This window comes from Eptesicus fuscus, chromosome 8 (assembly GCF_027574615.1).
Source record: "Eptesicus fuscus isolate TK198812 chromosome 8, DD_ASM_mEF_20220401, whole genome shotgun sequence".
In the NCBI taxonomy this organism is placed as follows: Eukaryota; Metazoa; Chordata; class Mammalia; order Chiroptera; family Vespertilionidae; genus Eptesicus; species Eptesicus fuscus.
The window spans coordinates 63,676,620-63,703,371 of record NC_072480.1 but is presented as its reverse complement, the minus strand read 5'-3'; the positions used below and the strand labels follow the sequence as shown (position 1 = coordinate 63,703,371).

The 26,752-nt window shown below is 45.0% G+C and overlaps 1 protein-coding gene across 2 annotated transcripts in view; it reads left to right on the top strand.

Moving 5' to 3' along the window:
* The first annotated feature begins 243 nt into the window (after positions 1 to 243).
* STK24 (serine/threonine kinase 24) overlaps positions 244 to 26,752 on the top strand; it is a 104,164-nt gene continuing 77,655 nt past the window's right edge. The window contains exon 1 of one of the 2 annotated variants that reach the window (XM_054719895.1): positions 244 to 656. In XM_054719895.1, coding sequence (XP_054575870.1) covers positions 615 to 656 — 42 coding nt within the window. In that variant the 5' untranslated portion in view covers positions 244 to 614. The remainder of the gene's footprint in view (positions 657 to 26,752) is intronic. The other variant, XM_054719896.1, reaches the window with a different exon arrangement.

Genomic DNA, 26,752 nt, shown 5'->3' with positions numbered 1-26,752 from the left:
GCCGGGAGGACCCCGGCTGAGGTCCCCCCCCTCCCCGCACCCAGCGCCCTTCTCCCCGTTCCACCACCGGAGGCGGGAGCAGCTCGCCCGCGACGCTCGGGTCCCTGCCAGCCCGGCAGGCGGCGGCGCAGGCGGTGCGGCCTAGGGCGCCGGCGGCCGCGAGCCTCCTCCCCCTCCCGGAAGCGCGGGGCGGGGTCCCCGGCCGGGCCGCGGAGGCGGGCGCGGGGGCCGGGGCGGGGCGCGCGGCGCTCGCTGGCTCGGCCGTCTGTGCGCGCCCACTCCGGCTCCAGGCCGCCGGGCTCCCGCCGAGCAGCAGCGGCCGCGGCGGCGCAGCAGCAGCAGCTCAGCGGCGAGGCCCCGCGCCCCCTCGCAGCCGCCCCCGGGCGCCGTGCATGGAGACGCCGCCCGCCGCTCGCCGCTGAGCCACCGTCCGGCCCGGGACCCGCGGGGGCTGGGGTGGCCTCGGGCTCCCGCCGGCCCCGCCGAAGCCGGACTCGGGCTTGGCCGGCCGCCCCCGCCGCCCGAGGGACTGCGCGTGGCCCGCGGGCCTCGTCGCCCGCGCGAATCGCCGCGGCCCGGCCGTCCCGTCCCAGGAAGTGGCCGTCCCGATCGCCATGGCTCACTCCCCGGTGCAGTCGGGCCTGCCCGGCATGCAGGTAGGCAGCAGCCGGGCCGCCGAGGGGAGGAGGGGGGAGAGATGCGCGGGCCGGGGCGGAAGCGGGGAACTTGGCGGTGTAAACACGGCCCCCCCCACGCCGCCCCTTCCGGGGTCGCGCCGGCCCCTCGCGCCGCGCTCCCGGTCCCCCCCCCCCACCGGGCGCCCCTGCCCGGCGCCGCGCTCTCGGGCCTGGGGCGGGGGCGAGGGACCTGGGGCTGCGGCCTGGAGGCGGCCCTCGCCGGCTCGGAGTCGCGGTGGTCTGGGAGGGATGCGGGGTGCCGGGAGGGGGGGTGCGGGCCGCCTGGCCCCCCCGCTACCCTCTGCCCCCAGCGTCTCGGAGCGGCAGGCCCAGCGCGGCCCCAGCCCCCGGGAGGAGGGAGGTGGGAAGTGCCCTTGGAGGCCCTGGCGCCGTCTCTGGGCCCTGCGCGCCGCCGGGGGGCGGGGGGCGGCGGGCGGCGGAGGCCCCTTCCCCTCCCGCGGAGCCGGCAGTGAAGTTGAGGCGGGAGGGGAGCCCGGGGCGCGCCGCGACCCGTCCGGGCCCGGCCGGCCGGGCGGAGGGAGGAGGGCGGGGAGGAGGGAGGTGTAGCTGCCAGCCCCACTTCCAGCGCGTTTGTTGCGCGCGTTTCCTTTCGGTGCAGACGGAGGGGAAAGTGCGAGCCTGTAAACCTGGAACCAGGAACCGGGGGGACAACGTGCACTCGAGTGTCCCGAGTCGAGGCTGACCCGGCGAGCCCGGGACACTGGGCTTTTTTTTTTTTTTTTTTTACGTTGAGACTTGATTGGATCCAGATGAGTTCCTCTCCAGGAAACCTCTTCGCTGATACTTTGTGGCATCTTGCCTACCAGTGACTTTTTTCTTTCTTTTTTTTTGGGGGTGGGGGGGCGTGGGGAGGAGTTGAATTTCAAATTTACACGAATACATTCACGTTTTTCTCCGTTGGGGGCTGTTTTGGGCCCTTTGAAAAACAAAAGCACCATCCTTGGCCGATTTGTAATGTTGGTAAGCTGGTAAGTGGTGGCAAAGTGATTGGGACTGGAATCCCGATGTAGTCAGGGTATGTCCTTAAAGTTTTGTTCTCCCAGTTTAGTTAAGCGAGTGAGCCTAAGAAAACAGCCACAGCATGCACGCGGATTATTTATTTTAAAGGCATCTACCGGCTCATGCTCTCTTCCTTCGCTCTTGAGGGCTGAGAGGAACAGGGCTGGGACCTGGCCTCCTGGAAGTCGGGAATCTGTTCCCCTCTTCCCAGGCAGATCATTCTCTCTCTCTCTCTCTCTCTCTCTCTCTCTCTCTCTCTCTCTCTTAAATCATAAAAAGAAACCTGGATTTCACTGTTCAGGTTTGAAATAGAAAAATAGTAACAAAATGTTGCCAGAATTATAGTCCAAGGTTTGTTTGCTTTTTAAAGGAGTAGCAGTTAAAGTTAGTATCTGAAGAGTGTGCTTCAAGAAAACTGCCCTTGAATCTCATCTAAAGAGTTTTAAAACTCAACAGGCATTTAAAACCTAAGCTTCAGCTGACTGCTAGGTGAAAATCAGATGCGGTTCCTTGGTATTTCCTAAGGTTCCTGCTTTGGTTTGGTTTGAATTGGAAGGCAGGGTGAACTGGGTGAAAAATTATTTCTGACCAGTAGAGCAAGAAGGCCCTCTTGTAATGATAAAAAACAAACAAAAAACAAAACTTCCTTTAAGACTTGACTTATGCTGTTAATCAGGTTGCAGTCTAGCACAAATGCCTCCCTTAGTATTTACCACGAGGTATTCAGCCTTTGTGGAAAGAGAATTAGTTTGAAAAGGTACTTAAAGCCCCACTGGCTGGTGCCCTGAAGTCAGTATCAGATGGTCACCAGGTGGTATCAGGTCTTAGTACTATTTTTTGTCCTCACTTTTTTCTTTCTTGAAGGGTGTGGACCAACATTTTTAAATCATGGGCAAAGAAGGTGAATTTCCTGTAATAATTTTGCCTCTCAAATAAATACAGTGTATTTCCTAGGTAATGTTACAAGGGAGCGGTTTTTATTTTCCTTTTTCAGTGTCAGAAGTGCAAAGGTGACTTCTGACAGTCATCCCAGCATTTACAGCTACAAACTGTTTGATACTATATTTGTATTGTACATCTACAAACTCGATAGTTGTTTTTAGTGTGCCATTTGGGGAAGAACATTCTCCCCCCCAAAAAAAACAAGCACATTTATTTTCTTTGCATTAGCAGCTGCTGCTGCCCAGAGAGGCTGTCCTCAGAGTTGTGGAGGATTACGTTACAGGCATGCCTGGCTTTGACTGTTCTCTAGGATAAAACAGAACTACTAAACCCTTCTGTGCCCTGTCCTGATACATCTCACATCCCTTCCTTTTTTTCCTATCTCGTCTCCTGACCAGGGCTTATAAGGAGCTCACTTAAAAATTTCAGAAAGGCATCTGAGTGCATTGGCAGCCTAGGCAAAGATGCTTAAAAAATAAACCTGAATGAAAGGACATTTTAGTATAAACATAATTTTTCACTATTTTGCAAATCATTTTTATGTCTCTTGATTCTTACTGGTACCACTTGAAGCGTAGGTATTATCTATGCCATTATCTAGTTGTGGAAACCAGCAGAGCCTCATTGAACTGATGGTGAGATAGTGTTGTGTGGCAAATTTGCGACTTGAAACCAGGTTATTTTCTACCTTGAAGGCCATACTCCCTACCATGATGTATTATTGCTTTATTATTACTTTTGCAGAAATTAACATTTATTTCATTCCAACTTGGGTTTGCTGAAGAAATTAGAAGTATAAGACTGATATTTTATTTATTCAATCAGTTGTTATTGCACACTCTTGTGCCAGGGCCTAGGTGGTTGATGACTGTAAATCTGAACGACTTATCATTATAAATAAATGTTTAATGGAGGTTGCCAGGGGCCTTCCCTTTTTTACCTCCCACTCCTCAGTTTCATGTTAACACGAGGGGTGGGGGTGTAGAAATCATGAACTGAATGTGGTAACCACAAGAAGACATGAAGAAATTAGGTTGATTTATGGATTTAACTACAGTCCAGTGGTTCTCAACTTTTCTAATGCCTCGACCCTTTAATACAGTTCCTCATGTTGTGGTGACCCCCAACCATAACATTATTTTCGTTGCTACTTCATAACTGTAATTTTGCTACTGCTAATGAATCGTAATGTAAATATCTGTGTTTTCCGACGGTCTTAGGCGACCCTGCTAGCGGTTCTCACCTGTGGGTCGCGACCGCTGCTGTAGAGCCCAAGACCGTCGGAAAACACAGATATTTACATTACGATTCATAACAGTAGCAAAATTACAGTTATGAAGTAGCAACGAAAATAATTTTATGGTTGGGGGTCACCACAACATGAGGAACTGTATTAAAGGGTGGCGGCATTAGAAAGGTTGAGAACCAAACTACACCCTGTCCTTCATTGAACATGTGGCATTTCATTCAACTTAATTAAGATGAAAAGAAAATCAAGCATCAGTTCCAGGCAAGTGCACTGAACAGCTTATAGTTTGCATAAATTGTAATTTAAAAAGAATTAGATTTGGTCTACAAATTTCTATTACAGAATTTCATCAGTCACTTTTAAACTTTTCTGGGCCTTGACCCCCGTAAGAAATATATTTTACATCAACACCCAAAGTAGTTGTGTGGTGTATTTTATTTAAAAAAAAAAAAAAAAAAAAAAAGGAACTGGTTGCAACACTAAATTGATTTCACAGCTGAGTGGTTTTGACCTAAGTTTGACCTAAGTTCAATTAGCATGTTTTAAGGATGCCATAAGTGTAAGATAGTCTCACATTTCAAAGTATAGACATAGCTAGAAAAGGAAAGTTCCTCCTGGTCAGCATCATCCTTCCATTTCTCTAGCTGCTTGGGGAAACCTTTGCCTGAGAACGCCCCTTTGTGTGGGGAGAGCAAGAAAGACACTTAATGGCCAGTTTGGAGACATCGGGAGCTTTTCTCAAGTGCTCTGGCTTACCCTGGGGAAACCTGTGGGCTCTGCAAAATCTGGGAAATGAAGGCAAACAGAAGGACAGCTGCATTTAATTGTGGCTTAAGTGCTCTTGTCCTAGTTTTCCCTCTTAGTGTCACATTTCCGTAGTTTTTTTCCTGTTTCCATGGAAGAGGCCTCCCTATGTTCAGCCTGTTACCATCGGCACCTTGGGGAAAGGTTGGCATGTTCCAGTGTGGACAGGAGGGTATTGTGAGTGAGGTTCTGAAAGCGCTTTGAGGGAAATGTAGAGCTGTAGAAGTGTGGCCTACTGTCGGAAGGCGTTGGGCTGGGGGGGGGGGCCCTGTGTTCACGCAGCACATTTGTCTGTGGAGTGTGCTGTCGGCAGCCATGGGTGAGAAACTCCTTTGGGCCTGTCCTCAGGACCTCAGCAGCCTAGTGAGGGCCGATTCTGATGAATAACGGAGGTGCTAGCCGTGGTTGGGGAGCTGGTTATCAGGGCTGGGGGAGGAGGGGCATCTCAGGCCCAGGGAAGAGGGCCGTTGTGGCAGGAAGAGGTAGAAGGAGTGGGATTCTGGCGAGTGCTGCGTGCCAGTTTGGAAGGCAGCAGGAGTGCTTTAGCTCAGAGGAACCCCAGGGTAGTGAGAGGAGGAGCGGAGAAGTCTGAGTGGGTGGAGGTCCCAGTGCCAGCAGGACAGCCATGTGGACCTTTTCACAAGGCTGACCAAGCCGTGGCCATCTGACCTCTCAATGACCATTTATAGTCTTTCATTTATTTAGAGTCTTTCACTTATTCTCTTATTGCTGGAGCAATAAGGAAAATAAAGGCACATTTTTTCTATAACTGTTAGTTGCCTAAAGTTGGTTTTTTTTGAATACCTATTTAAATACTTTATATTCCCTCTTTTCCTATGTCACCAAAACTTAACAGTGTTAACAATTTCTTTTGCTTAAAAGTGTGTTTTTGGACCCTGGCCGGGTGTGCTCAGCTGTTTGAGCGACAGCCCACGCACCAAAGGGTCTCAGGTTCGATTCGCAGTCAAGGGCACATACCTGGATTGGTGGTTTGATCCCTGGCCCCCTTCAGGGCACATTCGGGAGGCAACCAATTGATGTCCTCTCACATTGTTGTTTTTCTCTCCCTTTCCTTTTTTCCACTCTCTCTGAAAATCAATGGGGAACAAAATATGTCCTCAGGTGACAATTAAAAAATAATAATAAAAGCTAGACCCTGGCAAAGACTGCACCTAGTTCTGTGCTGAAATAAACTATAATTCTTTTCCAGTACTTGATGACTTAATAAAGAACCTGGTCCCATTACTGATAACTGGTTAACCTTGGGAAGGTTACCGTTTGAGCCTAAGTTTTCTCATCTCTACTATGGGGTAATTAAAAAAAAAAAAGTATTGTTGGGGGATGAGAGTTGTCAGAAGATTTTAAAAAATTAAATATATAATTTGGAGGAGTCCAGGGCATTTTGGTTCGCATCTCAGATCTGGGAACTTCTTGATAGTATTTTACATAGAACCAAGGGAGCTTCAAGTAGAAATTGGTCAGATTAGATTTTTTTCTAGGCAGCTAATGTAGCACAGTGTTCCAGAGGAGAGTGGTGAGGGTAAGTGGCAGCTATTGTCAGTATATTCTTGTTCCTTTTTGTAATCTTTGTCCTCATTTTTGAGCTACAGCTGGGGTGGAGCTGAGCTTACTTACTTATTTCATTTGATGCAGGTTGACTTTGCTTTTCAGTTGAACAGTGTTTTTCTAGGACCTTGGTTCTAGATGTAGTGTGGAGGTTACTGAAGAAATGAGGCTGTTGGTAGCTGCTGCTGCTTTCTGGTGTATTTTTGCAGTCCTACTAAAGCCAGAGTCAGGAGTCTGATCTCTTGAGAAACATACCAGGTCACTCTCTACTTGGGTGATTTCTCCCAGTGATTCAGAGTTGCCTGCTTGGAAACTCATACCTGCAGGAAACGGACCACACCCAACCAACTCTTCTGTGGCTTTTTTTCTGCTTTAGCTGAACATTGTTATCATGAATGGAATCTTGTGGCAGGAGTGCAGAAAATAGAAGTTGCCCTGTGATATCCCTCTCTTGCTGCTTAGAGTCAACTGCTGTCATTGGACCAGTCATTTCCCATAATTCATATTTTTGGATTGCAGTGTATTTAAAACTCTTTTTCTTGGGAAAAGAAAAAGAAAAACAGCTATTGCAACACCTGGCTCCTGGGGGTAAACATGAGTTTCCTAATCTAAAACTTGGCTCCCTGGTTTCCAGGGTTGAGATTAGAGAAAATAAAACAAGTTGTACCTTTGTTTGCTACAAAGTATAAAACATCCCAAATTGTGGATTACAAAGTAGTCTATGTACACACCCCTGAGCTGCAGAGCCCTTGTTGACTTTAGGGACCTTTCATTATGTTCTCAGGAAGGTTCTTTGTCAGCAAAAGGAATCTTACCTGGTCAGCATCCTGTTGGTATCTGAATAAATTGTGGGAACATTTCAGGTTTTATGTTAATGCTTACCAAATGTGTAGCTGTTTATCTTCCTATTATTTTAAGTCTCTTTCTACTTTTAAAAAGACTTTTAGGCCTTAAGATTTGAAAGGACCATGTAGACCCAAATCCTTTTATAAAATTTTAAATATTTAGGATTTTAATTTATATTTTATTAAAGAAATAATACATGTCTTACAGGCAGATGGCTTCATAAGGGTTGCTTGGAAAGACAGCAGTCACTCATCCCTTGACATTTTTTCCTCCCCAGAGGCAGCCCCTTTGATCGTTTAGCTGATTGTTGTTACTCCTTTGTTTATAAAGAATAAAGATTGCTGTTACTTTTTTTCTTGTTTTCAGACATCACATTTGACGATGAGGATTTAGTTCTCTTCTTGCCTCCTTCACTCTCATGTTATCTCCCCCTCCTCTACCCAATATAGTTACATTGTAACTTTGGTTAGATCAGTGTGAACATTAATGTGACTGTGTAAACAGTATTCACAACCCAGCCATTAGTAAACCAGGATTACTTTCCAAATCTTTTTTGGAAGTTGTTTTTGGTAATGTACTTAGTTCTGACAGCTGTAACAAAATAGCTTAGACTGGGTGGCTTAACCAACATTTATTTCTCACAGTTCTGGGGGCTGGGAAGGCAGAGATCAAGGTACTGACAGATTTAGTGTCTGGTGAGAACCCTTGTTCATTGACAGTGTCTTATTGCTGTGTCCTCACATGTTCTCTCTTCTTAAACTCTTATTATTTGGATGTTGGACCTTCTGGACTGGCTTTGGTCTCTCCTTTTGTGATAAAGGCTACCCTCAGATGTCCACTCATGTCAGAGTGGGTTGGAAATCTGAGCCCTCGAATGAAGCTTTTTTAAGCAAAGAGATGTTGAAACTAATATGTTAGGTGTTTGAGTCTGAGTTCGTTGCCACATGATATTGAAGAATGAAGCCACAGACAAAAGGGAACCAAAGTTTGAGAGAAGCCAGTCCTGGAAAAGCTGCAGCTGGGGTTCCAGGAGCAGGCCAGTGTTCTGAGCTTTCTTTCCATGTTACAGCCGGGAGTTAAAGTGTATTAGTCTGTGTGGAGGCCCACATGTCCATAAACATGTGGGCACAAGGGGGTGCATCAACCCAAGAATCTAGATGGGGGGCAGAGGTGGTGCGAAGCAGGAAGTGCATGGCTTTTTTGTGTGTACATATATGCTTGTTAGTTGCTGATTAGTCCTTTCAAAGAATTTTGCCTTAGTAACATCCTTGAGATTGGTTTATACACCTTACTGTTTTGTGATTGGTAATCTGCAAGCTGCCTGCCTTAGCAACATTCATACATTTTAAAGCTCATGTCTCCCACAGGCACCCTTCCTTTCCAGCCCAGTTGGGGTGCCTTAGTAACTTTGCCTAGTTGGGGGGTTCCTGGTTCTATTCTTCCCCCTTCCCCCACCTCCATCCCTAATGGTCCCAGTCCTTGTCTATCTAGTTTCCCTTTGGCTCCTACTGGACTGGAGAATTGAGAAACGGCTTATGTCAGTTTCTTTTAGCTTTTTATACACATTTTCTTTTGGAAGCCTTCCCTGGAACCTTCTGACCTGCTCCTGGACTGGTGGTCCTTGTGCACACTTGGTGTACCCCTCAAGCTGATGCCTGGTCCCTTCTCTGGCCTGAGGCCTTATGCCCACCGGAACACTAGATGGAGGGAAAGGACTCAGTCTTACGTGGCTTCACTCTGTGCCAGAAACCTTCAGTTTTCCTGTCCAGGGAATATGCTTTCAGTTGTTTCCTCGATAGGGGAGGCATGAATCAGTTGCCTGTTGTGAGGAGTGGGCAAGGCAGTCCAGTATCTGACCACTTCTTTAACTCCTCCTCATTGTAGGTGCTTCCATCCAGAGGTACCTGTGCTGCCAATTCCTGAGTTTTGGGGATTCGGTTCAGCACTGTGACTGGAGTTGATTCTCTGCTTTCTCCACCTCTTGTTGAGCATTTGTTTTCTCCTCTCCATCTTTTTTCCCACTACCCACTTTCCAGCTTCTGGAATTTCATCGCTGTTGAGCTTCTCTCCCCTTCTTGTACACAGAGGGTTCGGTTCGTCTTTTAAGAAAACCCTCTTTAGTGGGATTTCAGGATTAACCAAAATAGATGTGCATGTTCTCTACCTGGAAGTTACTGTTCTTCAATTTATAAATGAATGAATGAATAGAATCTTTTAAAAGTGAAAGTTCTATTCCCCCCCCCCCCTTTATTTTTAAAATCTATTGTTGACAGTATTATATATGTCCTCCTTTTTCTCCCATGGACCCCTTCTAGCCTGCTAGCCCACCCCAGTTCCTCACCACCTTATCATCTGTGTTCATGGGCTATGAATTCAAGGGCAGGACTGCTTGGGGCCTGAGGGTGGGGAAGGACTCTTCAGCCACACTGTTCTCTCCCGTCATTGGAGGTTGCAGATTGGGAGATTGCACCTTCCGTTTTCTCTCTGTAAGTAAGCAGCCCTATAAACCTATGCTTGTTTTTCCACATCCTTAACAGTCAGTGACCTCCATCTCCCTAACTCGAACCGAGAACCCCCTTTTCTCCATCCTGTATCATTTACTGGTCCCAAGATCTTGTGGGCACAGAACCATTTCAGGGAGCCCTCTTTGGAGAAACATTTGCTTAAGTTGATTGATGTTTTGGGGGCTCAGCCCATGGTCCAGAATTGAGTGTCTGCTTCCTGGGAGGGTGGCGGAGGCCGCGTTAGCCATGGCCGTATGTTTTGTGGCTGTCAGCACAGGACTTGGGCACAGGTGCACAGCGGAGGTTGAATAGCTTGCCAGGGTGGTTCAGGAGCCCGGGTGGCAGATCCAGTTTGCTGCTAGTCAAAGGATTGCAGACTCAGGAATGGAGAGGGCCGTCTCTATGCTCAGTGCACCAGCCAAGGTTGGGCATTGAACCGCACTGCGCCTTACACACTTGACAGGATGGATGAATGACTCAAGGGTGCAGATAGAAACAGGGAAGGCTGCCCTTTGGGATACTGCCTTAACGTGGTTTCCTACATAAGAACAAAGTACTTTTATTGGGTAGAAATTTACAGTGATAAACAGCTGAGTGAAAATGAAAGAACTTGGGGATTAGGTGCTAGCCAGCAGCTATTTTAGGCACAGTTTTATAGAACTTTACAGTCATTTTCAGAGTGGTTAATTCAAAGTTGTTAAATTGCTACCTGAACTCCTGATGAACTGAGAACCTGCTGAAGAAAGGTATTGTTTGAACGTTCCTTTAGTGTGTTCATGAACTTTCATTGTGCCAAACATTCGAGAGAGGTAATTTACAAAGAAAAGAAGAACAAAGAATTACTTCCTCAGCAGTTCCAGCTGGTAGGGGGATTTGTTTTTCCTTCCGTTCACTGTGTTACCTGAATAGTGGAAGCCTTCTAGGAAGGGACTTGAATTTTATTGCATTCCTCCTGAGGGCCAGGCCCTGTGGTAAGATGCTTATGCCATTGGGTTGTCCTTAGGGCCTCTGTATAGGACTGGGCTGTTAAACACTAGTTTCACAGATGACAAAGCTTAATGATGGGGGTGGAGTAGGGGTAGGGCAGGGGGAGGGAGGGGCCCTCAGCTAGAAAACAGCCTACAGTTGGTATCAGAGCTCTAAGCATTTATGGTTTTTGCTTCTCTACAGCAGAATGCCTCCTACCAAGCATTTCAGATCCTGACCCTCCACCCCATGGGCTCCTGTTTCATTGTGCATACAGCTTCCATGAAACCGTCCTAGTTCAGGGTTAGTCACTGATGGCATTTGTAGGCACTTTTATTTCCACTATTTAAAAAAAAATATATATATATTTTGCCGAAACCGGTTTGGCTCAGTGGATAGAGCGTTGGCCTGCGGACTGAAAGATCACAGGTTCGATTCCGGTCAAGGGCATGTACCTTGGTTGCGGGCACATCCCCAGTAGGGGGTGTGCAAGAGGCAGCTGATCGATGTTTCTCTCTCATCGATGTTTCTAACTCTCTATCTCTCTCCCTTCCTCTCTGTAAAAAATCAATAAAATACATTTTAAAAAATTTAAAAAATATATTTTTTATTGATTTCAGAGAGGAACGGAGAGGGAGAGAGAGATAGAAACATCACTGATGAGAGAGAATCATTGATCGGCTGCCTCCTGCATGCCCCCCCGCTGGGGATTGAGCCCACAGACAGGGCATGTGCCCTGACCAGGAATTGAACTGTGACCTCCTGGATCATAGATTGATGCTCAACCACTAAGCCACACTGGCCGGGCTCCACTATTTGTTTTTTTACTTTTAAAGAAGAATTTGTTCATGTTCCAGTACTACTTTTAATTGGCAACTTGGAAGTTAGTATTGTAGGTGTGGGGGGAAGTGACTTGGACTTTAAGATGTTTTCCTTGTTCCTCCTTTATCTCTATTCTGTCTAGAGATAAAACCCTTAGGCCCTCCTGTGCAGTGGCATGGAGCCTTTGACTGGCTTCTGTTTATTGCCTTTCAGGTATTCCCATATTGTTTTGAACCAGGAAGCAATATTAACTGAAAAAATTCCCTGTAAATCTAGCACAATGGTTTTCACATTTTAGTGTTTATCCTCATCATCTGGAGGTTTGATAAAATTGGGGCTGCCTGGCTGTAGGTCTGGGATGGGGTTTTTGTTTCTAACAAGTTTTTCTAATGTGTGGCTGCCTCAGGGGCCACACTTTGAGAACCACTGCATTGGACATTAAAACTCCTAAATCCCTAACTGCTCCCTGCTGAGGAGCATACTACTGCGATGCCCTTTGAATCACAGCACAGTGGAAGCCATGTTTGGGACTGTGGCTTGTATTTCAGAAGACTGACTTGGAATCCCTGGTCTAACTTTGGGAGTTGAATAAGCTTTGGATTGTAAGAATTACTAGAGCTTTTACTATGTTAGCATGTACTGTAAACTGTTGTGGGGCAGAGGAACATGTGTGCTCCTGTTGTCTTTATGGCCTTGGAACCTTATTTTTTAAGAAATGCATCTCTAGACTTAGGGCTAGCATTCCTGTGGTTCTTTTGGAAAACCCTGAGCCAGAACAAAAGCCCTGAACCTGATCATCTTCCACACTAACTAGTTTTTGTCATGTCACTCCCTGCTTAAGAACATTTGGTGGCTTCCTGTTGTTTTCTGAACAAATAGAAACTCCAGCTTAAAATTAAGGGTCTGTGTTAATAATACCCAGCTTCCTTTTGGGCAGTTTTCCAGCCACCCCTCCTGTCAGCTCACCTCATCGCTCTGTGTTCCTCCTGCTTTGGAGAACCTGCTCACCCCTGCAGGATCCCCAGATTCTTTGCCTGGTAACCCCTGGTGAGCTGTCAGTTATTTATATCATGTTGCCTCTTTTTCTTAATTGCATTTTAAGGAAGGACCTTCCAAGAAGGCCTGTACAACCAGCCAGCTCCCTCTCATTGTTAGAACACAGGCCCCTGGATGAGCACCTGCTGGGGTTGGGGGTCCAGTTAGGAAATAAATGGACTCTCTTCGGGCAGCCTTGACTTCCTTTTCTTGTCATGTTCTGTTAACACTTAATTGAAGATTTTACACAAGTGTGTGTATATATATATCTGAACTGGAAAAATATTCTGGATCAGTAGACCTTTTAATATTTGGGATGTCTGATTTGATTTTTTATTTTAAAAATAGTCTTTATTAGCCGTCTTTTATTAGAGTGTACTGCAGTTGGCTAGACTTTGATCTTATCAGACTTGCTTATTTGAGGGTTTTCTTTTACGTATTTTTTTTTTGGGGGGGGTGGTACTTTTTTTTTTTTTAAAGGTCATTGTAATTTTTCTGCTAAATGGCATATTAAGCAGACTTAGGGGATGGACTGTGACTGGGAAGGAAGTTGTGAGGTTTGGACTCCTTTCCTTTGTCAATGAAGAATCTGAAGTCTTTTTAAAAACCCAGCTTATGTCATTCAGAATGATTTCCTCCATATTGTCTTCTTCAAGAAAAATGAAGCACTTAAAAGTGAAACTGCTTCATTTCCTGGCCTTCGTCAGGCTGCGTGTGAAGCAGGCTAGGATGTGATTGAAGGGTGCTCACTTAGTAATATGGTGGTCTCCGGTCGCACTCCCAAAGGGGTCTGGGGTCATTAGTGCCAGCAGCCTGAGGGCATGACCCCAGCAATTGGGGGATGAAATTTCTTCTCCCCATAGGCATGAAGTAGAGTCTTATTTTAAAGTTACCACATAATTTAAAACAGTTTTGAGTTGAAAAGCAGTTTCCCCAGAGATCTACCTGATTCTTCAGATGAATTACTGTTTATGTGGAGCAAATGGTTTCTTTAGGGTAGGCTTTCTCAGCCACTCTTTCTCAAATATGTATGCACATACATGTTTATGTACACGTGTGTGTGTGCATATAAAAAATTATTTATTTTTTATATTGTAATCTGACTTTGTGAGTAAGTAGCCTAAAAGAAGCTCGTGCTACAGCACTCCTGGTCAGAATTCATCTTTCCTCTTTATTTCTAAAAGGCACAAAATCGTCAACATCCTGAAAAATAATTGGAATGAAAAGTTAATCAAGATAAAATATTTTAAGCCTTTTAATTTATTGTTATTACTATTGGCCCAGTGTATGAAATTCGTGCACAGGGGGCAGGGTTTCCTCAGCCCAGCCTGCACCCTCTCCAATCGGGGACCCTTTGGGGGATGTCCGACTGCCGGTTTAGGCCTGATCCCTGGGAAACCAGCAGTCGGACACCCCTCCCGCAATCTGGGACCGCTGGCTCCTAACTGCTCACCTGCCTGCCAGCCTGATTGCCCCTAACCCCTCTGCCTGCCCGATCGCCCCTAACCTCTCTGCCTGCCTGATCGCCCCTAATCTCTCTGCCTGCCTGATCCCCCTAACCTCTCTGCCTGCCTGCCTGCCCCTAACTGCCCTCCCCTGCCGGCCTGATCTGCCCCTAACTGCCCTCCCCTGCCGGCCTGATCTTGCCCCTAATTGCCCTCCCCTGCAGGCCTGATCTCGCCCTCAACTTCCTTAAAACCCCTCCTCAGCCCCCACCTTAGGTTCTGCCTTCACAGTTCACTCAGATTAGGTTCTGATTGGTCGGTTTCTATGCCAGTCAGCATCAAAAGCTCTGCCTCCTAGGCAGCCATTGGCTCCTCACAGTTCACCCACGTTTGGTTCTGATTGGTTGGTTTCTATGCCAGTCAGCATCTCCGGGCCTATCTCAGGGCCTGATCAGAGAGGCAGGGCTGATCAGCACCGCCCCCCCGCCCCCCCCTTGGAGGCACGGAGAGAAACAGAGGCATGGCTGTTCAACAGCTGCCACGGAGCCTGCGGATCAGACCTTACCTCTCTCTCTGGGTCTCTCTCCAGGCCTAATCTGCAGCCCCCTCAGCAGTCAGTGCTGGGTACAGGACTGAGGACACTGTATGTGGACTGGGGTCCACAAAGACTCTGTGTGTGTGTGTGTGTGTGTGTGTGTGTGTGTGTGTGTGTGTAACCACTCTCCTTTCTGGGTGTGGGTGTGTGTGTGTGTGTGTGCGCGCGCGCGCGCCACCACTTTCCTTTCTGGGCCACCTCTGGGCTGTTAATTAAGGGGCCTGAGGAAGATGAATGGGGAATTCTGCCTGAATTATGTTCTTCTTAATTGTCATTCAGATGAATACACTGTGTATGTGATGAATATTCCAGTTTTAGGATAGCTTTTATATCCTTTTCTGTTTCTTTAAAAAGTGTAGAAGACATGGAAATTTGCAGGACTATGAGAGGCACAAATATTGTGACTTAAAATTGCTGCTGAATGAACATTTATCCCCAAATGGGACCAGTCTGCTTTTTAACAATTTCATAGTGAATGCATTTTAACAGGGGCAGTAGTCATTGAAATAATAACATACCATACATACATGTTTCAAGGTGCATACACAAGTGAGAGACTGCTGGAAGTAACGCCAGCATTGAAGACAGGACCCTGGACTCCGGGCTGCCTGGAGTAGCCTATGGGCTGGAGCACTGAGATGGCATCCGTCCCACAGTGCTCAGGTGTTCCTGCCAAATGGGCTCTTAGATCTTCCCTCTAAGGAGTTATGAAAAACAGTTGATTTTCAGGATTTTGGATAAAGGGCATGGACCTATTAGTGCCCTTATACCATTTATATATAAAATGAATAGAAAAACTTAAGGAGAAATATAAGGTAATAACATGAGAATTTAGCATTTCTGAATTTTGCTAGGCCAAATTTGCTTTTTTACTTTATTCAAATGAAAGATTTTTAGGTACTTGTTTAACTCCTATGAGAGTAACACGGAAATGGAAACTTGTTGGATAGAAGTACAATTAAAGAAAAAGAGGAAATGTTGTCAGACTGTGTCATAAATATCATTGCTATTTTAAGCTGAGAAACGCTTAACTGTAGAATTTGACCATTTACCTTATAGTATTTTATAAAACTGAAAAATTAACGAGATATATTAACATTTTGATTGTAATTTATTCACTTGATCACCATTGTTACAATTTGATGCAAAAAAAAAACAAACAAATTTTTGTGTGTGTCAGAAATAACATTTAAACTATGGGTAGTTCCTGTGTTTCAGACTTCATTTTTGAGTTTGTTGGTTAGAAATCCAGTATGTTTTCTTGCAGAAATTAGTTTATAAATGGTAGTTAAGTTGAGAGGCTAGGCTAGAAAAGCCTAACCTGAACTATAATGTTAAGAGTCAAATTTCTGGTTCTGAAGGCAGGAAGCGAGTTGGTATAAGAGTTGGAAGAGAAAGAAGAATTTTTTTACTCTTGGTGCAGGGCTGGTCCCGTGCAATAAATCCGAGTTCAGATTGGTCTGTTGTGCTGTGCTGGCCCTCACGGTTACCTCCAGTCTCCTCCTCCATCCTTCAATGCCTTCTTGATACCACGGCTCCAGTGTGATGCTCTCTTTCCTACATCCCTTGAGTAGGTTTCAAAAGTTCTCATTTAAAATTCCTATTCCTTGTTTTAAAATTGATTTTAGTTAGATGTTGGGAAAACACTTATACGGTTCATATGAGGTAGTATAGTCCTTAAAAAAAAAAAAAAATATATATATATATATATATATATGTATGTTTATTGTTTTCAGAGAGGAAGGGAGAGGGAGGAGAGATAGAAACATCAATGATGAGAATCATTGATTGGTTGGCTGCTGCACGCCTCCCACTGGGGAGTCAGCCTGCAACCCCAGTCATGTGCCCTGACTGGAATCAAACCACTACTTCCTGGTTCATAGGTGGACGCTTAGCCACTGAACCACACCCGCCAGGCAGTAGTAGTTCTTTTTAAATATAGGAAGAATGTGTGTTAATCTAAATCAGGGGTGGGGAACCTTTTTTCTGCCAAGGGCCATTTGGATATTTATAATATCATTCGCTTATATAATTCACTTAACATAAATTTATGTTGCTATGAAAAAAGCTCATAGACTTACTGAATTTCGAGTCCTGCCTGCAGTTGCCTTGGCAGGGCCAGACCAAATGATTACACAGGCCTGATACGGCCTGTGGGCCAGACGTTCTCCACCCTGACTTAAATAGATATATAATAGGTGGAATACCAGGCAGTGAACATTTGATGACATTATATAAAGAACTAGAGGCCCGATGCACGAAATTTGTGCAAGAGTAGGCCTTTCTTCCCCTGGCTGCCAGCACTGGCTTCCCTCTGGCACCCGGGACCTGGGCTTCCTTCTGGAAGGATGTCCAGAAGGACTTCTGGTCTAATTAGCATATTATGCTTTTATTATTATAGACTAGAGGCCTGGTGCACGAAATTCGTGCATGGGTGGGGGGTGCGGTCCCCTCAGACCAGCCTGCACCCTCTCCAATCCGGGACCCCTTGGGGAATGTCCGACTGCTGTTTTAGGCCCGATCCTGGAGATCGGGCCTAAACCGGCAGTCAGACATCCCTCTCACAATCTGGGACTGCTGGCTCCTAACTGCTCACCTGACTGCCTGCCTGATCACCCCTAACTGCCCCCCCCCCGCCCACCTGGTTGCCCCCAACTGCCCCCCCCCCCCCTCCAGCCAGCCTGGTCGCCTCACGCAGCCTGCTGTTCAGTCATTTGGCTGTCCCTCACTAACACACTAACCCCCCTGCTGGCCTGGTTGCCCCATGCAGCCTGCTGTTGAGGCGTTCATCTGGTTGTTGCAGTCGTGACGGTCCCTGGCTTTTTAAATATTAGGATGATGTTTAGGGTTGAAGAAATCTGCCAAGTGTCAGACACTGTGCTGGTATTGGGATTAGGTAGATAAATGATAAACCCTGTCTTCAAGGAGTTTACAGTCTATTAGCAGAGGCATGTATGTAAGCATATATTTCAATGGGATAAATGGAGTTGAAGAAGGAAGTATAAAGCACAGAAGTAGCACAGAGGAGGGAGCAATTAACTGTTGAGGTGGCAACTTGAAGATTAATAAGGAGAAGATGCCTGAGTTCTGTTCTAGAAGAATTTCTGTTCAAGCCAAAAGGAATCTGACAGATTTGTTTTTTTAAAAGAACAGAATGTTTGGGAAAGTGTAAGAATTTAGTTTTGTTGGACCTCAAAGGGAAATAAAAAACAAGAGACATGAGGTTAAAGAAGGTGGTTGGGAACAAGATCATAAAGAAAGGATCGTGCCGAGTGGTTTGGGCTTTAGCCTATTAAGTGATGTGAGATTCTCAGGGAAATTTGAAGTGGCAGAATGAGAGCAATCTGGGGTTTTAACAGTTTGGTGGTTGGACTGCAGAGGCCAGAGGCTGGTCTCTCAGCCTGGAGACCATTCCTGTGGCCTAGGGGAGAGCTTATCGGGGTTGGATTGAGTCGCCAGTAGCTGGGTGAGGAGGAGGGAGAGGAATTCACAAGGGAGCTGTGGGTAATTGGGACATGTTTGGTGATGATGGTAATGGAGGGAGGGAGGAGTTCTAGGATGGCCTCTAGGGTTCTGGCTTGGGTATGTTGGTTATCAATTGGTATAGAAGATAAAGAAACTATGTAGATAAGAGTTCTATTTCAGATAACTGGAGTAGAGGTGGACGAAATGAGTAGGTGGTTACATATATGGGTCTGGAACATGGGGGAAGAGCCCCGGCTGGGGACTGAGGCTGGTGGTTTCTTAATTGGGTCACCAGTGGTGGAGAGCAGTAGAACAGGTGTGAGCACAATGAAGACGGTGATTGAAGAGGGAGGAGCCCGTGTTTCAGCTCTCACGGGCACTGAGGTGCTCCACCTGGCTTTACCTGCCTTCACAGAGTCCACACTGCTGTCAGTGCCAGGGCTTTTCTACTCGAGATTTCATACACATGGGGCCCCCGGTGAATGGAGGGGGAGAGAGGGGCAGTGTAATGGGCTAATCTGTTTTCAGTGGGAGCAGATCATGAGTTGATTGTTTATAAGTCAAGAGCAGCTTGTATGTAGTTTCTTAAGTGACAGGACTTACACTTTAAATGTTTTATTAGATAAATCATCTGTCAGAGCTCCAAGTACCTACTTTTACCCTAAAACTCATTAATGTGTACTTTCATGGATGTCACTCCTGAAATAGATTAGAACGTAACTTCAAATTATTTATGTAGCAAAATTTAACAAGAATGTTGTTCGGGTATATTGGTTACACCTGCAAAAATTGGTGTAGTAGCCTCTGGTTATCAGTGGTCGGCAAACCGAGGCTCGCGAGCCACATGCGGCTCTTTGGCCCTTGAGTGTGGCTCTTCCACAAAATGCCACGTGCGGGCACGCACGTACAGTGCGATTGAAAGAAACTTCATGGCCCATGCGCAGAAGTCGGTTTTTGGCTCTCAAAAGAAATTTCAATAGTTGTACTGTTGATATTTGGCTCTGTTGACTAATGAGTTTGCCGACCACTGGGTTAACTAAACCAAGGAAACTTTCATCTTAACCCAGATGGATGATACTAGGCTTCCTGTGGTGATTCTTACCCCACCTGGCACCACCTGGAGAGTAATAAAAAATACTGAAACACTGATAAGGGTAGGATGTTTTAAGTGTTCATGTTATTAAAATTTTACTTTACTGTTTGTACAGTTTAAGCATTATAAAATGCTTTTATATAAGAAAGGGATGTTGGCATTTCATCTAGTTGGTTTAGAGGCATGATGTTTTAGACAACTTGGGTGCCTGGAAATGATGTTTTATTAAACTTGGCAGGTTAAATCAGAATTCCGGTTTTATGACTATCTTAGCCAGAGGTAATCTTAGTAATTAAAGTAAAATGGCCCATTTTAAAGTTCTATTCTGGCAGTGGGCATTAAATGTCTGCAAAGTGTGGGCTCTCTGGGATTAACTAGAATAATGGGGTTATATATTTTTTAATAGACTTCATGTCTTAGAGCAGTTTTAGGTTAACAACAAAATTGAGTGGAAGATACAGAGATTTCCCATATATCCCTCTGCCACTATCAATATCCTGCAACAGATTATATTTGTTATAATTGATGAACCTACATTGACACATCATTATCACCCAAAGTCCATGGTTTACATTTAGGGTGCACTCCTGGAGTTGTATATTCTATGGGTTTTAACGAGTATATAATGACATGTATCACCCCTTACAGTATTAGACAGAATAGTTTCATCTCCCTCAACAACATGTCTTTTTGAATTCTGCTGAATTATTTTTCTGTATATATAATTTTTTTTCTTATTGGCTTCTTCAGTTTCTGATTCAAGCAAAAGTAATTTCTCTTGGTGTGGTGGTACTTGGATCACCCTTGGTCTCTATCATCATGAAAGCTGCATCCACTTGGGGTTCTCAAGGTGAGAGTGTCTGAAATTAAATCCCGAGAAGTTAGTGGCTCTCAGCAACCACCCAGGAACCCCACAAGGGAAGATAAGTCCTTTTGGTCCTGTGTCCCTCCAATTATTTTGAGACTCTTAAGTTAAAAAACTAAGTGTCCACTCTGAAAATGGAGGCCCCCTTTTCTCTACATAGATCCCCCCCTTTATTTTTAAATTTTGACTCCCTAAAATTTCCCTTACCTTTCCCTTTACCGGCTGGGTCAAGTGGAAGCAGATCTCACCCCAGGGATGGAACAGGCAGGCACTCCCTTAGCCTTTGCAAGTGGTTTGCCTCTGAGCCTCTTCTGCCTCCCCCACCTCCCCCGCTTCTCCCGCCTCCCTGCTCTTGCAGTTTCTGAGTCCTGTGAAGCTGCTGCCCTCACCTTGTTGACCTGGCCTCAGTGTCTCTCATGTTTCTGACCTTGGTTTGGTACTTATGGTCTAAATCACTTCCTTAACTCCAGTTCTTGTGGAAGGTTGTTAGGGATTGTAAGGAGGGAAAAATGCCACATGGTGCTCCCCCCCCCCCCCGCCCCCAACTAATGTGCTTTTTCTTTTTAATTGAGCTATTACAAATATTAGTTCATTTAAAATATTATAGAAATAACGCAACTTAAGGTAAAAAATGAAACTCTACAGAATTTTATGATTTTATTCCCCAGGGCTAACTAATGTTGAGAGTATATGTTCTGTGGTTATCTTAATTGCAAAGAATTGTTACTATCCTCCATTCAGAACTGAAGGAAAGGTTGGGAATTCCATTTGATGTTTTCTTTTTTTCCCTATCGTAGCAATTCCATCAGAAATGTCACTAACTTCTAACCAAGACCCCTTAAGCAATCCAATTTCTACCAGCACTTAAGTGCTTTCGTAGTCCTGATGAGACATGATACTCATTCTTCAACCAGTAGAGATTTATTGGATGTCTGCTAGGTTTAATGCACCATGCTAGAGGCTGAGGGAATGGATGAGCTATTTCTGCTGTTCTTAATGCACACACAGCCCAGCTTTGTTGGGCAGACATTCCAGCAAGCAAGTCCTGGGAGTACAAGGTGAGTGATATTAACCAAATTGGGTAAAAGAAAGGAAGTCTTGCTGGAGGAGGTGGCATTCAAGTGAACTTAAGCAATTCTTTAAAAAATTTTAATGTATTTCTTTATTGAGCACCTCTTTAGTGCCAGGCACCATATTGGGCACTGAGAACATAGCAGGGACAAAATAACTAACTAAACGAAATTAACATTGTAGTTGGGGCCAGTCAAAATAAGTAATTGACCAATAGACAAGATACTATCAGAAAGAACTTGTGATCATGAAGAAAATAAATCAGAATAATACCAAAGAGCATACAGGGGCAGGGAACCAGAGACTCCTGTAGATGGGTGCAGGGAGAGGGCCTCCCTGGGCATGTAACTTCTGAGCTGAGTCCTAGGTGAGAAGAAAGAGCATCTGTGAGAAGATGGTATCTGAGAAAGCATGACAAACAGGCTACAAAGAACATCAAGTACCTGCTCTGTCAGACCAGCCTTTTCCCCAGAAATAGCAATGCTGGAGGATATTGTCTTCATAATATCCAAGCAAAGAATTTTGCAATTCTATGTTTATATCTGTATCTACATCAGTATTAAGCAACTCCTTAAGGAGCTACCGGGTAAAAGGCATTCTGGGCAGATAGGGTCTGTTCATAGAATTGTCTGTAGTTTAGGGTGACTGATGGAGAGGAGTAGGACTCAGTCAGGTTTCTTCTCCTCCTCCGCCTGAGATAATGGGAAAGAAAAGGTATTAGAAAGATTTTAGTTTGGAGTGGGATAAAAGTGCTAAAAAACAAAGGAAATATGGTGTGGGTTTCTCCTTCATGGATTGGATAATCTGGATCAATCTTAAGGTGGCCTTGGTGGCTTCTCAGTATATTTCTGATTTGCTTTAGGGACATATCACAATGAGAGATTGGAAACCCAGGTGGGTCTTGATTTTTATAGGCTGATCACATATGTCTGTATATTTTTTAAAAGTTGAGTTTAATCTTCATTCCTGATACAGAAGAATGCCATCTATCTATATAATAAAAGCCTAAGCGACCATTATGGTGGAACGACCAGAATGACCAGTCGCCATGATGCGCACTGACCACTAGGGGGGAGACGGCTCAATGCAGGAGCTGCCCCCCTGTGGTCAGTGCGCTCCCATGGGAAGCGCCGCTTAGCCAGAAGTTGGGCTCTCGGCTGGCGAGTGCAGCGGTGGTGGTGGGAGCCTCTCCTGCCTCCACGGCAGCACTAAGGAGCAGCAAACTGAGTGGTAAGGAGCAAGCAGGCTGGCAGTAAGGAGCGAGGGATCACGGATTGCGAGAGGGCGCAGGCCGGGCTGAGGGGACGACCCCCCCCCCCCAGTGCACGAATTTTGTGCACCAGGCCTCTAGTCCTATATAATAAAGAGGTAATATGCAAATTGACCCTCACACCCTCACAAGATGGCTGCCTACGACCAGGCCAGTAGGGGGGGTTAGGGACGACCATACGACTGAACAAGCAGGCTGTGTGGGGCGACCAGGCTGGCAGAGGGGTTAGTGAGGGATGACCAAACAACTGAACAGCAGGCTGCGTGGGGCAACCAGGCCGGCAGGGGGTGCAGTTGGGGACAACCAGGCCAGCACGGGGGGGGGGGCACTTGGGGGCAACCAGGCCAGCGGGGGGCGGGGGGTGGGCAGTTGGGGGCGACCAGGCCAACCGGGGGGGGGGGCAGTTAGGGGCAATCAGGCCAGCACTCAGAGGCAGTTAGGGGCGACCAGGTAGGCAGGCAGGTGAGCGATTAGGAGTCAGTGGTCCAGGATTGTGAAAGGGATGTCTGGCTGCCGGTTTAGGCCCGATTCCTGACATCCCCCGAAGGGTTCTGTAATTGAGAGGGTGCAAGCTGGGCTGAGAGAACACCCCCCCCCCCAGGTGCATGAATTTCGTGCACCGGGCCTCTAATTATATATATATTTCAGAGAGAAAGGGAGAGGAAGAGAGAAACATCAATGATGAGAGAGAATCATTGATCAGTTGCCTCCTGCATGCTCCTTACTGGAAGTAGAGCCCGTAACCCGGGCATGTACCTTGACCGAGAATTGAACTGTGACCTCCTGGTTCATGGGCTGACACTCAGCCACTGAGCCACACCGCCAGGTGAGAAGAGTAGTTTTTTAAAAAATTGGGTCGAATACACTTGGAGCACAGTGTGCTGTATAAATGGTTTCATTTTATTTTCATACTTAGAGTTGGGCCTTCAGAACTAAACAGTAAAATTTATACAAAAATAACATGCAAATGAACGTTTTTTTACCTTTGAGCCAAGAGCTTTGCTTTGGGGTCTCTCTGGTCTGAGGAAAGAATGGCCCTGCCAGTGAGCTTTCATGGGAGGCCAGTGTATTAGGGAAGCACAGTTGGACTTCAGTTATGGTTACTGGTGGTTTGTCTTCTGAGAAAACCACAAAACTGTAGGAAGGAGGCTGCATACACACACACACACACACACACACACACATTTTTAAAGAAACAGACTTACCTTTTCTGTAAAATTACCTCAATAGGCAGTGACTAACAATGTTAGTGATGTTTTGTGAATTAGGATGATAACTTGGTTGTCCAGGGGAAACCTGCAGCATTACAACTCTAGCTACCGTAAATAAATGTATTAATATGCTAAATGAGTAAGTGTGGTTCCTGTAGAAAAGTCAGGATCATTAAGTGGAACAGTTGTAGAATGTGACTTCCTACTCTGTCAGGTTACTCCAAGCATAGGCTGGCAGAGCAGAGGAGAGGTGGGTGGCATTAGGCTAATAGAGGAAGTTGATAAGCTCAGTTGATGAGCTTATTTTTCAAATGGTTGGAGCAAAAAATTCCCTTAACTGAACCATTGTGTTTCATAGCATTTATGTTATCTATGTGGTCTCAGGATGGAGCTGCTGCTGGAGTTGTATTAGCAATAGTCTAACTGTAGAGGCCCCTGAATCACCACCATTGTGGTCCTAGCTCGAGCAATAATTGGGGTCTTTCTCTATTATTATTTAGAGAAATAATAATATTTATTTATTATTTGAGCACCTGAGTGATCCAGATGCACATTGAATGTCATACAGTAAATTAAGTAGTTTATTAATTTTTCATAGAAAAGATGTAGCATGAGGGAGAATAGTGACATATGTATGTGGTCAGGTGTGTAATTTGAGGATAAACTCTTGAGATGTGTCAGGCATGATTTATCTTCCCATATCTGGCCATCAGTTAAAATGTACTGTGTGATATTCATCTGTGTTTCAACTAATAATGCTTGTAATTCTGACAGTTCTGACTCAAGGAAAATGCAACTAAGGTGCATCTATAATGGGAACATGGGAACATTAGTTGTGTACTAGTTGTTTTTTTAAAAAATTAGTTTCCCTGTTTTACTCACAGGGAAACTAGAGTATGTATGCATTTTTACTCATCTCTTACAGATGAGTAAACTAAGGCCTAGAGAAACAAATAAATAGTAAAAGGTGGAGATGGATTTGAATCCACATGCATTTGGCGCCATGTTGTTTTCACACTGTGCCAGGTTCACCAGTAGATTTACCCACTGGAATATAGAGTTAGGGTTTCCTGTTGAGTTCTCAAGGGAGAAGGGAGGGAATTGGTGATCCAGCCCCATCAATGGTATCACCTACCATGAGGGTTTAACAGCAGGTTGTTTAGTATGGTGAAGAACTACAGCTTGAGATTGATTTATTGGAGTATTTTATTGGATAGGTGATTGAGGCTGTGATATTGAAGTATAGAAAAGGTTACTTGTATGTGTTGTGCATTTTTTCAGTTTGCTCAGTTTGTCAGAAAGAGTTGATAATAAGGCCAAGGTTACTGGCTTGATAGCTGAACAAAACTGGGAGCCTGACAGAGGAAACGTTGATGGCCAGTTGAAGATTACACCTCCTAATCCTTCCTTTCCCACCCCCATGGCGTCCCCTAACGAGAATCTGTGGACAAGAAGTGTCTTGGCACAAATATTGGGGAAACAGTGCACAGCTAGCACCCTATTGACTTTTTACTCTGTATCATCTTTAAATTTTTTTAATATAAAAAATTGTGCCTTAAGCCCTGGCTGGGTTGTTCAGTTGGTTGGGTTGTTGTCCTGTACACCAAAAGGTTGCGGGTTTGATTCCTGTTTGTGGCACAGACCTAGGGTGTGGGTTTGATCTCCAATGGGGGTGTGTTCGGGAGGCAACTGATTGATGTTTCTCACATTGATTTTTTTTCTCTCTAAAAATCAATAAATATATCCTCAGGATAAAAAAAATTCTTCTTTAAAATAATTAGATATAGGAAGAAAGGGTACCTTTTAGGAGCTGTTAGAGGGTCTTAGAAATCAAGGTGTGAATAACTAAAATGGTTCACCTGACAAGCGTGAAGAGATTGTGTTATGTCAGTTTTTAGTTGAGAAAATCCATCTTCTTGGCTCTTTTGAGCCTGTTGCTTGGTTCTCGACACCTTTTTGGAAGTGAGAAATGGGATTTTAAGTTTCCATGGTGGAGGTTATGCTACCTGCTTTTGTGGGACTGGTGATAGAAGAAGACCTATTGTGGGTGATAATGTGGAAGATGAGCAGCTAGACTGCCTGTTTTTTGGGTTGTTTGAAAGGAAGCCAGGTAGAAACACAACAGCTAATCTTGTGGTAGGTAAGGCTGTTGCTGCCTCTGTGAGCACTTGAGTTGGTCAGTGAAGGAAGAAAGCCTTTGTTCACCATATTCTTGGCAGAATTGGTCACTTTATGACAATATCATCCATAGTTGAAGCTTTTTGACAGGTTTCATAGTTTCATCATAAAAAAAAGCAAAACATAAAAAGGATTTTACAATGAATTACTCAAATGTTATTTGAATTATGTAACATCTAGTGGAAAGAACGTAAGTAGGTCTTTGAAAGTAAAGAGTTGGGGGGTCTTTTCATTTATGAGCTTGGCCATTTGAGATCTGCCTGGACTGGTAGAGACCTATCTGGAGGGAGAACAGTTTTAGGGAGAAGGTGATCAATGCTGTGTGCAGGCCAGCACTTTCTTTACCAGGTGTCCATTGTGAAAGGTAAATCATACTCTTCAGCCTTTGCTATTGTGAACATGTCATTGCTTTTACACTTAATGATTTCATATATCTGAGTTACTTCTGTTTCTTCAGTGAAATGTAGAATGACAAAGGTTTTAAGACTAGTATTGAATTAAATCATATCTGAAGAATTTCTCATGATCTCCCTATTCTTTGTTTAATCCTCACCCGAGGATATGTCTTCATTACTTTTAGAGGGGGGGAGAAAGGGAGAGGGAGAGGGATAGGGAGAGAGAGAGAGAGAGAGAGAGAGAGAGAGAGAAAGAAAGGTGTACAGGCTCTGACTGGGGATTGAACCTGCAACCTGAGTATGTGCCCTGACCAGGAATCGAACCTGCAACCTTTTGGTGTACCAGACAGTGCTCCAACCAACTGAGCCACTCGGTCAGGGCTCATGAACTCCCAATTTGCAAACAATTTTCATGTTTCCTTTTCACCTTCTGAATAAAAATTTTAAGTGGGTTTAAAAATAAATGCAAATATAGCTGGATTTAAGTTTTCTTGAGATTTTAAGAGGATTTATCTTTTTTAGTATTTTCATTTTGTTTATTGGTTCTCCTTATGGAGAGAATTATTTAAAAGTAATGCAATAATTACAGTGTTTGGTATAATATAATTCAGGATGTTTAATTTAATATAGAAGGACATTTGCTGCTTTTAGCTTCTTTATTATCCAGATTGATTTAGGAAATGGATTAGAGATGTCTGGTAACCAGTCTTTTGTAGCCAGAATGGTTTGATCC